Source organism: Bactrocera dorsalis, chromosome 2 (assembly GCF_023373825.1).
Source record: "Bactrocera dorsalis isolate Fly_Bdor chromosome 2, ASM2337382v1, whole genome shotgun sequence".
Lineage (NCBI taxonomy): Eukaryota > Metazoa > Arthropoda > Insecta > Diptera > Tephritidae > Bactrocera > Bactrocera dorsalis.
In genome coordinates this window covers 75,218,748-75,234,924 of record NC_064304.1, presented here as the reverse complement: position 1 = coordinate 75,234,924, position 16,177 = coordinate 75,218,748, and the positions used below count along the sequence as shown (strand labels likewise).

General features: G+C 37.4%; 2 protein-coding genes across 4 annotated transcripts in view; one reads left to right on the top strand and one right to left on the bottom strand.

Moving 5' to 3' along the window:
- The window catches only part of LOC105226404 (dnaJ homolog subfamily C member 16), a 623,397-nt gene that overhangs the window by 500,540 nt on the left and 106,680 nt on the right, over positions 1 to 16,177 (top strand). The window lies entirely within an intron of this gene.
- Positions 1 to 16,177, bottom strand: part of LOC105224845 (aminopeptidase A) — a 230,691-nt gene that overhangs the window by 129,379 nt on the left and 85,135 nt on the right. For all 3 annotated transcript variants that reach the window (XM_049449915.1, XM_049449917.1, XM_049449916.1), the window contains 2 exons: positions 224 to 404; positions 9 to 151 (listed from right to left, as the gene is read on the bottom strand). In XM_049449915.1, coding sequence (XP_049305872.1) covers positions 9 to 151; positions 224 to 404 — 324 coding nt within the window. The remainder of the gene's footprint in view (positions 1 to 8; positions 152 to 223; positions 405 to 16,177) is intronic.

Genomic DNA, 16,177 nt, shown 5'->3' with positions numbered 1-16,177 from the left:
CACATTACCTTAAAATTAATATTCCCCAACTGCTTAGCGGCCGTACTGTTGACACTTCGGGTAAAGTTACAATATACAATTTTTCCACGGGTAGCGAAATATTGAAATATACTACGATACTTTTATAAATCTTGCATATGTTTTCGCAGATCTGAAGAGTTCAATAAAAAATAATTTAAAAAAATCTTTAGCAAAATTATCTGTGTTAGTCTAAATGGAAAACCTGTTTCATTTCTGGTACATCTCTATAAGTCCTTAAATATATGCTTGGCATTGCACCATTTAGTTCTCCTTTACAATTGATAAATTTATTTTCTTGCGTTATCATAAATCCCAAGTTATAAGTTGACATTGGAAGAGATTTCTCAAATATATCAATAACATATTCCTTATCCCCGAAAAATCTGGAATGGCATTGTAGAATTCAGTACATAAGTATGTATATGAATATAAAGGTTTGTATCGAAAATAAAAAATAAGCTTTGAAGGAGTAAGGAAAATGTAACTAACATTGAGGGAGTATAACGAAATCGTGAAAGTATTCTAATTGTGATACAAGTGAAAATCATTGTTTACCGAATAAAACACATAAATTAGCATATACAATGTATACATAAAACTAATATAAATACAGTCAAACTTGGATAAGCGAAAGTTCAAGGGAGCACAACCTCATTCTCAGTAACCCGAGTGCGAAAAAATAACAACATTATTTACGTCCACGCAATAGAATAGACACAATATTGAGAAGAAAACAATACAAAAACTATGGTAGGAGAAAGTAAAGAATGAGTCATAAAATAGCAGATATTTGTAATTTGTCATTTGTTACTGTATGTGTGTATCTTTTATGTATGTGTGTTGAATTTTATTTTTGTAACTATAGCTTCTCCTAAATAATATACATATGTACATAAATAAAAAAGCTCGACTGCTGAGAACGGATATTATAGAGAAGGTTCAATTGTGGACAGGCGTGTAAACTGTCAAGAACCATAAATTTTCTATTAGTGGATTTCACCATTTTTGGCTCGGAAGAACAATTTTTAACAGTGATGATGGAACAGAGCGGAGCATTCAATGAAAATTATACTCAGCAATACACATTGATATTACAGACGTATGTTGGCTTCTTGGCTTATATTTTTATACGTTCACATTCAATCATATTAATTGATATGAATATCATTTTGTGAATTTTTGTGAATACATGCAAAATTGATAACATTATTATTAAATTATGCAATTCTCAAAGCAATATTTGTAGTTAATACGCAAATGAGCTACTTTTTAAATATTTCTTATCTTTGGTAATATAATATAATTTCATATACATGTACATATGTATATGTACTCGTATATGATATATTACCACGATATCCTAAAAAGCTTAAAATGCGAGGTTTGACAATTAAGTAATGAGACTGATTTTATTGCCGCGCTTGTGGTAAACCTGTGACCTTGAAATTCCCTTTCTCTTTTTCCGGCATCCCTCCCCTCTCCGTTGATATATATACCATCGCTCTAGCTTGTTTAGTTCGCCTGCTGCGTCAAGTTGAGTAGACGTGTGTTTGTAGTGCTCGTCACGAAAATGGAAAAACGAAATCAAGAGCAACGCGTCGCGACAAAATTTTTTGCCTTTTTTGATGGCCGTAGAATCGTCCACAAAGAATTCGTTCCACTGGGGAAAACTGTGAATCAAGTCTACTATTGCCAAGTACTCCAAAGATTGCGAAAACGAGTCAACAGGGTGCGCCCAGACATCGCTCGTAACTGGATCCTTCATCACGACAACGCGCCGTGCCACACCGCCCTCAGCGTGTCCCAGTATTTGGCCTCTAAAGGGATCACCGTGTTGCAACAGCCGCCTTATTCGCCCGACAGGTCACCCTGTGACTTTTTTGTTTCTTAAAAAAAAATCGGTGGTCAAAGGAACCCATTTTGAGTCGATTACGGACATCCAGGCGGCCGTGACGAGGGTATTCGCGGACATCCCAGTCGAAGCGTTCCAGAAATGTTGCGAAGCATGGAAAACGCGCTGGAATCGCTGTATAGCTACCCAAGGGGACTACTTTGAAGGGGATGGCAGAGTTGTAGAATAATTTTCAAATATACGGTTTTTATGGCATCAGTCTCATTACTTAATTGCCATACCTCGTATTACAGTAATAATATAATATATGTAAATCACACCTTTTATCATATAAAACTTTCATACGCATGTATCCTGCAGATATGTATGTAAGTATAAATCAATTTCAAATCGCGATATTATCACTTATCAGTAGTATAAAATGCGCGCGCTGCTCTATATATAATACATACATATATCGATATGTGCGCATGGAATGTCATGTCACTTATCTGCGTACACATGTAAATATGTCGCCCGCAAAAACTACAAATATTGTTCTGCAAAAACAACAATCGTCTCAAATAGCAACACAAACCAATATGGCAGCCAAATGCCGACGTCAAAGTTTACAGTAAATTACACAGCAACAAAATTTTCATTTACCAACTCAAACGCACTTTCATAAAGCAAATTCGATTCATTCATAAAAGCAGACGACATAACATCTCCCCGAGCATGCCTTTGCCTACAAGCGTATTTTCGCGACGATGGCAAAAGTTAAAAATCATAAATTGAATATATGTATTTCTGAAATTTGTATGAGAAGTAAAAAATGACAATCCTGCAAATATAGGTATTCAAATATTGGGTTGTCAAAAAAGTCTTGCGGTATTTTTATTGAATCAATTCGTGTGGCACCCATACATCGAGATCTTAGTGACTCCAAGCTTCTTCAAATGGTTTATAACGGTTTGATGACTACTATGCCGGTCTCTTTCGACCAATTCAGCGATTTTATCGCAATTTTCGAGGACAGGCTTTCCGGAGCGTGGCGCATCTTCGATCACCTCCATGTTTGCGACGCTATAACTCACGAACGACTGAGCTTTCCAAAAAGGTATAGCATGACCCGATGCGACGAGTAAAACTAGAACTACGGGCTTTCAGCGCCAACTAGCGAAAATACCGCAAGACTTTTTTGACAACCCAATATATTAGAACAATATTGACAACATAATTTATTTGTCGATTTTCAAGTCAAGAAATGTTTCAAAGAAAATATTCAATATTCCTCTAATTTATGTGTACAGTCAGTCCCGGTTAGTAGTAACTTAATTCCTCTTAACTGCATGTATCTTGCTGCATTTCACATTTTGCTTTTTTGAAATACATATATGTAACTATTGTTTTAAGTACGACTCGCTTAAGTATCCGCACTCGTTACATATTATATTTTTATTTTTAACAAACCCCAAAAATCTGTATCTTTGATTGCGGCACATAACCGGAATTGACTGTATTTGTCGAGGAATGTAAAAAATATTTTGTAATTCTAAAATATTTTTACGCAGTTCGCAAAAATCTGCGTCGATATGTATGCAAGCTCGCACACAAACATACATATTTACGCCCGCTTGTAGGCGAAGGTGTTACAGCGGCGAGGGAAGCGGTGACAATCGGTGGCCGTTGTTTTTTTTCGGCACAGCTCGGATTTTTTACAAACAACATAATTTGTGACGATTTATCGTCGCGTCAGTCCTTCGACATATTGACTTTTTGACAAATACCTATGTATGTTACCACATATTGTGTGAATGTAAACACACAAACTGTGAATGTTAATTTCTTTATATGAATTTGTTTAACTTTAAATATAAATATCTCAAAAACTAGAAGTCTGATGTATTTATATATGTATATATATACATATACAATATATATTTTTTTTAATTCTGAGGACAAATCGCAGCGCCAAAAGAATCGTAATCGTGCCTTTAACCTTTACCGTTGGAAAAAGGAAGTCGCTTAGTTTACGAGATATTCGACTTTAAAGTCCAAAAATTCTCAAAAATCAAGCATTTCAACAAGCTATTTCACTACAATTAACACAGTTTTTGCACATTTTTCACTTAATTTTTACATTTAAATAAATTCACAATTTACACTTTTTGAAGGTTTTATAAGTAAGAAATTTATATTTTAAAAATTACTTTTTCGACTCGTAGTGAGCATCATTCATTTCAATGGAGCGCTGCCATATGATAATAAGCAAATATGAGCAATTCGCTGAATTTCTCTATTTCGATATAATTCCTCTTTCTTTATTTAGCAATCTTAGTTCTAATAAAAACAAGCGTCTATTAATTATATTTCAAATTAATATGAGTATAAACAATCATTCCATGCATATGAATATTTTCTTGTTTAAATTTAATAAACAACTAAGTAATGTTGAATAATAATATTACGTAATTAAATATTTAGATTTTTAAAGGAGTAGTATGCAAAAGTACTTCAGTCACCTTGGGTATTGACGCAACCAGGGATATTTTTTTAAAGCGCGGCCGAAGGCTGCCAACGCAGAAAGAAGTACTACGCGAAAGTACTTCAGCCACCCCGATATGATATAAATTTTATAATATTGTTACGAATTTACTCTTGCTAGTTTACTTTGTTAGGTTCGTATCTCTGGATTGACAAATAAAATCAACACTGTTTAATTTAATTCAACAACTCTTTATTTCACAACTCGTCTACACTATAGCAGTTTACTCTTAGCACTGATTGATTACGTTGGCGCTGCCACGGCTTATATAGCCACGCACTTCTCGCTGATGCCGACGTGTCCTTCTAGAATATCGCGTCTGGAAATTACCAGAACATACGGCTATACGGCGCCAGACGTAAGCAGACAGTCGCGGCGCCAGACTCAGCAATTGTTTACCTAGACAGTGCGGCGCCAGATGTCTATTGTTTCGACAAGCAGACAGCCGTGGCGCCAGATGTCTACAACAAGACAAATGCTATTCCATATACCTACAGCTATTGTTCATAATCAGGGATGCATATAGCAATACAAATAAAACTTAATACTACTTTTTGTAACACTGCCCTCCACTAAAGCCTAATCGTCCCGATTAGGCACAAATCCTCTTGAACCAAATGGGGCGAGCCTCTCCAAATGTACTACTTTCATTTTACATCGTGCTTTTCCATTTCTTTGTATGCGGTATACCACGTCATTAAGTCGTTTCATCACCATATAGGGTCCTTTCCAGGCTGTCTGTAGTTTCGGGGACAAGCCTTTCTTTCGAAGTGGATTGTACAACAGGACCAGATCACCTTCTTCAAAACCTTTTGAATTTGCCGCTTGATCGAACCGGTCCTTCATCTTATTGCTCATCAGATGCGTATGCTGTCTTACCATTAGATGCAATTCATTCATTTCTTCCTTTAAGGCAGAACAATAATCTCCATCATTTCTTACAGCTGTAGAATTCGTTCCAAACTTAAGATCAGCAGGGAGTCGCAGATCAGATCCGAAAATAATCTTTGCCGGCGTGTAACCAGTTGTCTCGTGCTTCGCTGAAAGATACGCCAGCAGGAACATCTGGATGCACTTGTCCCAATTCCGTTGGTCTTTATCAACGATTTTCCGCAGATGTTCTTCGAGCGTTCGGTTGAATCTCTCTACCATCCCATCTGATTGTGGGTGTAACGCTGTTGTCCGTGTCTTGTGGATGCCCAATAATGTACAGACTTCTTGGAAAATGGAAGATTCGAAATTCCTGCCTTGATCTGAGTGTAATTCGACGGGCACTCCGAACCTTGTTATCCAATTTTCTACAAACGCTTCGGCTACTGTCTTCGCTTCTTGGTTTGGTAAGGCATATACTTCTGGCCATTTACTGAAATAATCCATGACAACCAGTAGATATTTGTTTCCGGCCGTACTGGTTGGGAACGGACCTGCAACATCCATTGCGACTCGTTCAAATGGTGATCCCACGTTGTACTGTTGTAGCCTACCGCGACTTTTGGCTTTAGGACCTTTAGCTGCCATGCACTCTACGCAATTACTTATCCATTCTGCTATGGAATCTCGACAACCGATCCAGTAGAACCGTTGTTTAATCTTCTCTATAGTTTTTGTAATTCCAAGGTGCCCTCCACTAGGTCCATTGTGATATTCTTTCAATACTTTCGGGATCATGGACTTCGGTACTATGATCAGCAGACGAGACTGTTTGCAATCTTCGCTTTCCCAGGTACGATGAAGGTATCCATTAACGAGGTTTATGCTGTTCCATTGGGCCCAATATGCTTTTGCCGTTGGACTCTCGCTACTTATTTGTTCCTTTGGTGGTCGTACCCCATTTTCTTTGGCTATTATCAGCTTTGCAAGATCAGGGTCCTCCAGCTGATTGATTCTGATGCGGTGAGGAGTCCAATCATCTTCAGGTTCTATATTCAGTAATCGCACGTCGATTATACCTTCTTTTCCTTCTGATTTGGAGCAATGTTTACATTCCAGTGGACAAGGGCGACGTGATAATGCATCCGCATTTTTGTGGTGAATCCCCTTTCGATGTTCCGTTTCGAAGTCGTAATTCTGTAATCGATCCATCGTGCAATTTGGCCTTCCGGATTCTTAAACTGTAATAACCATTTTAATGCTGCATGATCAGTCCTCAGCAAGAATCGTTGTCCATACAAATACTTGTGGAAATGTTTTACACATTCCACCACAGCTAGTAGTTCTTTTCGCGTCACACAGTAGTTTTTCTCTGGTTTCCCGAGCACTCTGCTGTAATACCCAATTACTCTTTCTTGTCCGTCGATGAGCTGAGACAGGACACCTCCAATTCCATGAGCGCTCGCATCTGTATCCAGGATGAATTTCTTTCCAGGTATTGGATAAGCCAACATCGGCGCCGTACAAAGTAGTTCCTTAAGCTGCTCAAACGCTTTTTCTTGTTCCAACTGCCATACAAACGGGCGATTCTTCTTTGTTAAATCATGTAAACTTCTAGCCACGTTCGCAAATCCAGGTACGAAACGGCGATAATACGTGCATAAGCCGAGGAAGCTGCGGAGTTCATGAATGTTGGTGGGTCGAGGCCAATCTTTCACTGCTTTTATTTTTCCTTCCTCGGTGTGAATTCCCTCAGTTGACACTTTATGTCCGAGATATGTGACCTGCTTCTTCCATAATGAACACTTTTTGGGATTCAAGCGTAATCCGGCTGATGCTATTCGCTGAAAGACTTCCTCTAGATTTTTCAGATGATCATCAAAACTTTTTCCCATGATGATAATGTCATCAAGATACACCAAACATGTCTTCCAGTTGAGTCCTTTTAACACATGTTCCATCAGTCGATCGAACGTTGCAGGCGCATTACATAACCCAAATGGCATCACAGAGAATTCCCATAACCCGTCGCCCATACTGAAAGCGGTCTTTTCACGGTCACATTCATCAATCTCGACTTGCCAATATCCACTTTGTAGATCTAATGTAGAAAACCATTTCGCTCCAGACAAGGTGTCTAATGTATCGTCGATTCTTGGTAGAGGATAACTGTCTTTCTTTGTGACATCATTCAACTTCCTATAATCTACGCAGAAACGGGTGCTACCATCTTTCTTTTTAACTAAGACGATAGGTGAGCTCCATGGACTTATTGAAGGTTCGATTACACCGTTTTTGTGCATGTCTTCAATAATTTTGTTAGCATCCTCACGTTTTGCTAGTGGAACCCTACGCGGAGCTTGTCGGATTGGTTTAGCGTCTCCAGTATTTATGCGATGTTTGACAATGCCGGTTCTTCCTGTGTTTCCTTCGTTTGCAAATATGGATGCGTATTTTTTTAATAGTTTTTCTGCTTTTAATTTTTCATTTCCATGCAGTTCGTTCAGCAAATTATTTAGGAGTGTAGGACTTATCTGCTGTGGCTCAATAGTAGGTTTCTGTTGTGACCGTTCGCATCGTGCTATTGCACTTATATTCTGGCACTGTCCAATTACGGCTCCTTTCTTCAGACTTATAGGCGTGTTGAATTCATTCACTACTCTGACCGGAATGGTGGCGTCTTCACTAGTTTTCACAAGCGTTCTTCCTACCAATATGGGTGTATCTATTTTTGTTGGTTCCACAATCCACAACTCTTCAGTCCCACCTCCTCCATTCACTTTAGCCCATACAATCGCCTCAGATTTTGGTGGAATACTCTGATTATCATCAACAATCACCCTCTTACTTTCAACGTTGGTCACATATCCGGTGTTTATAGGCATCTCCATGTTCTGGCAAAACAGCATTTGCTTGTTTAAATCCAAAGTAACCCCGTGATCAATCATGAAATCTACTCCCATTATAATTTCATCCGTGATTTCTGCTACGATGAAGGTGTGATTAACTTCCAGGGTACCAATCATCACTTCGCAAAACACTTTTCCCGCGACAGCTGCTTCCTCTCCGGTGGCCGTTCGAAGCTTGCAACCGACTAATGGTTCAACCGTTCCTCTTACCACATCCGGTCGGATAATTGAATGTGTGGCACCAGTATCCAAAGTAAGCGTTGACAGTCGTCCATTTACGATACCGTTGATAGTAAGATTGTTGTCATGGCGACCTATTTGTGATATCGAGATGGCGGGGCAAATAGTTGTGGGAACCAGCTCACGCCCCTTTGAACTGTTCCGTTTTAGTTTAACGATTTGTGAGATGTGGATGCTCCGTCCTCGTTATCTGTTGGTTGTTTCCGTTTTGATGGGTTTACTTTTATATTGCAATTTCGGGCAAAGTGACCCGCTTTTCCACAGTTGAAACATCTGCCTGTTGTATTTACTCGCGGTGCAGCAATTGTCTTCAGAGTCTTCAATATTTCCTCCATCAGCGCCGGTTGTTCCATTTCAACCCTTTGTACTTTGGGTGCTGGTTTACTTAGTAGGGAAGCTGTTTCCTGTGTGAGGGCGTGCGAAACCGTTTCAGCAAACGTTCTTTTTGGCATTGCATATGTGGCGCGTTTGGTGTCCACATCACGAATTCCATTTATGAAACATTGAATTTTTACCCTCTCAATGTAATCCACAGGTGCATCTGCATTTGCCAAATGAGCCAGTCGTTCTATTTCAGTTGCGGACTCTTGCAATGACTCGTTCATCTTCTGACCCCTATTTTGCAGTTCGATCTGGTATATTTGTTTCCGGTGCTCACTACCATAACGTCTTTCTATCGCACTCATCAATGCCTCATAGTTGTCCCGTTCACAGTCTGGAATAGTCTGAAGGATTTCTGCTGCCGGTCCTTTCAATGATACAAACAAGGACGCCACTTTGTCCGCTGCATTCCAGTTATTGGCCGTTGCTGTCTTTTCAAACTGAAGTTTGAAAATTTGAAATGGAATACTTCCATCGAATGTGGGTGCCTTCAATCTTTGATTATTTGTTGATGGTGCAGGGCCATGTAGTTGCAGTTCTCGCACACGATTACTTAATTGCAGAACTTCTGATTTTAAATTTTCTTCGTCATTTTTTAAAGTGCTTAATTCGTCTTCAAATTTTGAAAATTTCTCTTGCACTTGTTTTTGTAGTTGTGTAGTATTTTCCTCAATCTGTTGTGTAAGGCGAGACTCTAACTGTGATGTATTTTCAGCTATTTGCGTTATTTGCTGTGCCAGACGATTTTCTGCCTGCACTGCATTTTCTGCTATTTGCTTAATAGCCACTAACAGCATGTTCGTGTCTACGCTTGATGATGTTCGTTGTTCTTCTACTTTTTCTTCTACCTTTGTAGAAGTTTCTGGGCCATCAAATTCGAATTCGTCGACATTAATTCCATCCGCTTCCATTGCTTCACGTAATCGTGCCTGCAGATCCGCCTTTTGCCCGCTTATCGGCAATTTACGCTCCTCCAGTTCCTTTTTCAATTGCTGAATTCTCAATTCTCCGAATTTAACCATCTTGAATTTGGATTATTTGACAATCCCACTTCTGACACCAATTGTTACGAATTTACTCTTGCTAGTTTACTTTGTTAGGTTCGTATCTCTGGATTGACAAATAAAATCAACACTGTTTAATTTAATTCAACAACTCTTTATTTCACAACTCGTCTACACTATAGCAGTTTACTCTTAGCACTGATTGATTACGTTGGCGCTGCCACGGCTTATATAGCCACGCACTTCTCGCTGATGCCGACGTGTCCTTCTAGAATATCGCGTCTGGAAATTACCAGAACATACGGCTATACGGCGCCAGACGTAAGCAGACAGTCGCGGCGCCAGACTCAGCAATTGTTTACCTAGACAAGCAGACAGTGCGGCGCCAGATGTCTATTGTTTCGACAAGCAGACAGCCGTGGCGCCAGATGTCTACAACAAGACAAATGCTATTCCATATACCTACAGCTATTGTTCATAATCAGGGATGCATATAGCAATACAAATAAAACTTAATACTACTTTTCATAGAGTTTTACTTTCATAGAGTTTTACTTTTAATATTAATATTACTAATTTACTATTTAAATATGCAAAGTGAAAAATATGAAACAATTTAGTGAAACATTGTGAAATACTAAGAGTTATTAACACAAATTTTAGAATTTTTAATCGGGAATACCTCCAGATCAAGAAAAAAATATATGTATACATATATAATAATTGCCACTGACTTACGGTTTTTAAGATTTTTGTTTTAAAATTCAAATAAACAATTATTTAAAATGCGTGTTTCTCCTAAAATTTTATATTCACCAACACTTCACTAATTCGTTTCTTATCATTTATTTTATATAAAATAGTATAAAATAACTTTAATTCCATATTAAACTTTAGTTGAAATCCATTTATATCCATATTTTGTAATGGAATAAAAGTAAGACAACAGAGTGATTATGACGTCAATACAAAATTCGTTATCGTGTAATGAGTAATGTAAAATCTTTCACAATTTTTATTATCTTAATAAATACCCATGTTGAATCGGCCAGGGTTATTTTTTTGAAGCGCGGCCGAAGGTCGCCATGCAGAAAGGAGTTCAACGCGAAAGAACTGATCGCTCCTAGGGGTTGGTCCGACCAGAAATTTTTTTTTTGAAGCGCGGCCGAAGGCCGCCAATTAAGAAAGGAATTCTATGCGAAAAAGTCAATGTGTTATTTATTTCATCTCATTGGGGTATTATTTGTTTTCTTTATTTCTTTTGGTTCTTTTGTGAAATATGTACGTAAGGTAACACTGATTATTAGTAAGAATGCTACTCTTTTGTTATTGTGTGATCAAATATAATTGAACAAAAGTTAAATATTTATTAGAAGTTATTTTTGCACTATATAATATAAAATAAATGATTAGAAACGAATTAGAGAAGTATTAGTGAATATAAAAGTGTAAAATTCATTCATTCATTCATTATAAATCGGAGACACACTCGTTTTAAATAGTTGAATTTTTGAACTTTAAATGCAAATACCTCAAAAACCATTAGTCAGCGGCAACTACATATATATACTAGTGTATATATATATTTTTTTTTCTTGATCTGGAGGACCTCCTCTATCCGTACATACCCATTTAACCCCGAAAACGGAGGATGCTATTCTAAAATTTACACATAAATTCCAAAACGAAATTCATATCTACAAATATAATTCCATATAAACGTATACGCAAATGTATGCGGCTGTAGTATCAAAGCAAGCCTCTGAGCATAATTTTCATTCAATGCTCAGCTCCGTTCTCTCGTTTCTGTTAAAATTGCTTAGCTCTTGACAGTTCACACGCGGCTGTGTGCAATTGAACCTTCTCTACATTATACGTTCTCTGTAAATAGCCTCACCAGTAAAGCCGTAGGCATTCCTTTAATGCCTTCTTCAGTTTCAGCGGTCAAAACCGAAAAATGGTACAAAGCCAGAAATTCTTAATGGGAACAGGTTTGCTTTACTGAGCAAAGAGCCTACCGATTATTCGAAGGGTACCATCACAGTTGGGAATGCCAAACCTCTCCAGTTGTAAATAACGGGTGATTTTTTTGAGGTTAGGATTTTCATGCATTAGTATTTGACAGATCACGTGGGATTTCAGACATGGTGTCAAAGAGAAAGATGCTCAGTATGCTTTGACATTTCATCATGAATAGACTTACTAACGAGCAACGCTTGCAAATCATTGAATTTTATTACCAAAATCAGTGTTCGGTTCGAAATGTGTTTCGCGCGCGTGTTTTGTTCAGCGATGAGGCTCATTTCTGGTTGAATGGCTACGTAAATAAGCAAAATTGCCGCATTTGGGGTGAAGAGCAACCAGAAGCCGTTCAAGAACTGCCCATGAATCCCGAAAAATGCACTGTTTGGTGTGGAATCGCTGGTGGAATCATTGGACCGTATTTTTTCAAAGGTGCTGTTGGACGCAACGTTACGGTGAATGGCGATCGCTATCGTTCGATGCTAACAAACTTTTTGTTGCCAAAAATGGAAGAACTGAACTTGGTTGACATGTGGTTTTAACAAGATGGCGCTACATGCCACACAGCTCGCGATTCTATGGCCATTTTGAGGGAAAACTTCGGACAACAATTCATCTCAAGAAATGGACCCGTAAGTTGGCCACCAAGATCATGCGATTTAACGCCTTTAGACTATTTTTTGTGGGGCTACGTCAAGTCTAAAGTCTACAGAAATAAGCCAGCAACTATTCCAGCTTTGGAAGACAACATTTCCGAAGAAATTCGGGCTATTCCGGCCGAAATGCTCGAAAAAGTTGCCCAAAATTGGACTTTCCGAATGGACCACCTAAGACGCAGCCGCGGTCAACATTTAAATGAAATTATCTTCAAAAAGTAAATGTCATGAACCAATCTAACGTTTCAAATAAAGAACCGATGAGATTTTGCAAATTTTATGCGTTTTTTTTTAAAAAAAAGTTATCAAGCTCTTAAAAAATCACCCTATATTTTTAACAGAAATAAAATCACACAACCAATGTTCAAAGTAGAATTGAAAAATTCTAACCACCTAAAGCAAAAACACACCCAATTTACAATTTAAAATATCTGAAATGGTCCAGTACAGTGCACAAATTGCCAAGGGAATGGACGCATGAAAGCATATTGCAGTGTCTAGTTGGTGTGTGGTGATCTATATCCTTCTACAAAATTAGGATAATAGGTAAGAGACTATCCATAAATTACGTCACACATTGAAGGGGAGGGAGGGCGGTCAAAGGCTTTATGACATCACATTTCAAAATTTGTGATGTATAAACGTGAAATTTATAGGTAAACAAAAAAAATATTAAACATTTAAAAACACAATCTTTGTTTTTTAATACTTAAGTTGTAACGAAGCTTCTTACTGCCCTGCTTCTTACGAGTATAATTTGCTCAGGTATACTCGCCGTGTCCAGGGTTCGTTACAATAAATTTGTAAACATTGGGGCTCTTCTGCGAATCGTACTTTATTTTAATTTATATTATAAATTTTAATCAAAGTTACAAAATTGTCTATCGCGTTATAGTTTCAGCTTTACAACATTTTAAAGATTTTCATTAGATGCAATTTATATAGCTACAAATGCCCCAGGAAGGAGTGCATTTAACAGAGTTGAACGACGCATGGCACCTCTCAGTCGCGAACTTACTGGTGTACTATTAAATAATGATGATTTGAGTCATACTTATTTAAAAGATCGTGTAGCATATGTAGCCTATATTTTTCTTTATATAAAGCCACCAATCAACACAAACAATCACATAAAAACAAGAGCTGATACCTATCGCGAAAATTCGTCCTCAAAGAATTGCGGCTAGACGTGCCCGAGAGATTCTCTGTTTAATGAATGATGACGATGTTTTATGGATGGAAGAAGACGATGTTGACGCGAAAGATGTTCCTGACATCCAAATTCAGAACGAAAATGAAGTGCCTGATTTACCAGTAATAAATGATATAAAGGAGTGGGTCAAAAGTCCATGGACACAAGATGATTAAGTTTTGTATTTTTAATTAGCATAATTAAGTATCTATTATTTCTTGACTAGTCATTCGTTGTGTCTGTACTTTAATATTTAACTAAATGTTGATTTTATTAAAGATTATTCAATAAATATAAGAATAAATAGAATAACCTGTTTTCTTTATTTTTTGATAAATCCATAAAATTGGAAAATGTGTGACGTCACGAAAGGGGGGGCTAGTTCAAAATGTGACAACTTGTGACAAGAACGGAGGGAGGGGTTAAAAAGTCCTTAAATTCATGTGACGTAATTTTTGGATGGCCCCTAATTGTAGTAGAAATCACACTGCAAACTATATGGCTTGCTTTCAAGCGCGTCATAACCAAATGGTAAATCTACCGAATATATTGGAATCCCTATCCATATTACAAAATCAGTAAATCTTAAAGATAATGCTATACAACTGAGCTTTGCAAACGTGCAACACTGCACAATTAGAAGCGTTGAAACTACGATTTTGAATCTTACCCAATGTTTGACACAATTTATGTATGTATGTCTAGAAAGGAAAATATGATTCAAGAGATAATCATAATTTCTTTATTCCGGGACTTAGACTCCTTGTTAAAAATCACCCAGTGTTGTTTAGAAAACGATTAAGCAACCACGCATTAGAATCTCATGCTACGCAGACTCATGCTACAACAATATCTATAAACAAGTAAGAAAGGGCTAAGTTCGGGTGTAATCGAACATTTTATACTTTTGCAACTTGCAAGAAACAAAACCAGGGAAATACTTTAAGGTGTAAAACCAATCACATAAAATAAAGTCAGCCGGATGTTCGAGAATTCTGATATTAGGTAGGTTAGGCCAAGTTTTCGCTCAAATTTATTCATTTTAAGCACAAATATACACTGTAATGTTTAAAACACACCCTCTTATTTTCATTGGAATAACTCCCATATTGGGCGATATATGCAGTACAAAGTCACCCGGAAGTTCGAAATTCTTTATATTGTATTAAGTATATGGGGGCTAAGGAAAGTAATGGCATGCGGACATATCATTATAATAGAAGGATTATCCCCTAATTCCAGTTATATATATCACACCCTGACCGACATTTTCAATCAAAAGTTAACTATAGGAACTGGGGTCCACATATTGTCTTGAAGCGTACAACTTATCAAGAATTGAAGCCGCTCGCCCTTCCCAAGCGACATCGCTTCGCTCTATGGATTCTTGAAAGGTTTCAAGAAGACTCCACGTTTTCGAATCACATCTTTTTCAGGTATAAGGCTCAATTCTGGCTGATAGGTAAACAAGCTAAATTTATGCATTTGGGATGAAGAGCAACCTGAAGAGTTTCAAGAGCTGCAATTTCATACAGAAAACACAATAGTTGCAGTGATTTTTGGGCCTGTGGAATCGATCTTTATTTCTTAAAAAATGATGTCGCTGAAAACACACGTTCATGCACATCGCATTCATCAATGAATTGAGTGAGAAAACATCTCTGTGTGGTTTCACGGTTTTGGCCACTCAATTGGCCACCAAGATCTTGTGATATGACAGCGTAAGACTTTTTTCTGTGGGTATATGTAAAGTGTAAAGTCTACGCGGGCAATCTCCCTTCGATTCAGGCCTTGGAGCAAAACATTACCCATGTCATTCGCCAGTTTCCAATCGAAATGCTCGAACGAGTCATCGAAAATTTTACTCAACGCATCACGCTATATAATCTACATATAATATCATGACGAATATGTCAGGCAGTATATGAAAAATATTCAACAAAAGCTTTGTTAGAAAAACGAAAAAATATATATACAGTGGAACTTCCCTAACTCGAATGTCCAAGGGACAGAAAGTAGAGTTCGAGTTACGGAAAATTCGAATTAAGGAAAATACACTAAGTTGAGTTCAAATTTATTTACATATGTATGTATGTACATGTTTATTTAAAAAGATAGTTTGTAATACATATGTAGTATATATATAAATGTATATAAATTCTTATTGGAAAAAATTGGTAATTTTTTTTTTGTTTAAATACGGACCATTTCTCTTTCTCTATAAAATGTTCCACTACATTTATTGACGCATGGGAACATTTTCTTTTGACGAAGTAAAATTTCTTAGGGTCTGGATAGCAGAATACGCTTGATTAAATGTGGGTATAGTTTCAGTTGTTGTTTCAACCTCGCTTTCACTAGAGACTTCCTCCTCTAAGTCTGAAACAATAGATTATTTGTGTTGAACAATGCTACATTTTACAAATTTTACTTTAGACTTACCTTTTCCAGAAGGAACTAGATTTTCCATGACGCTATCTAAAATGTCTTCATCTGTTGGGAA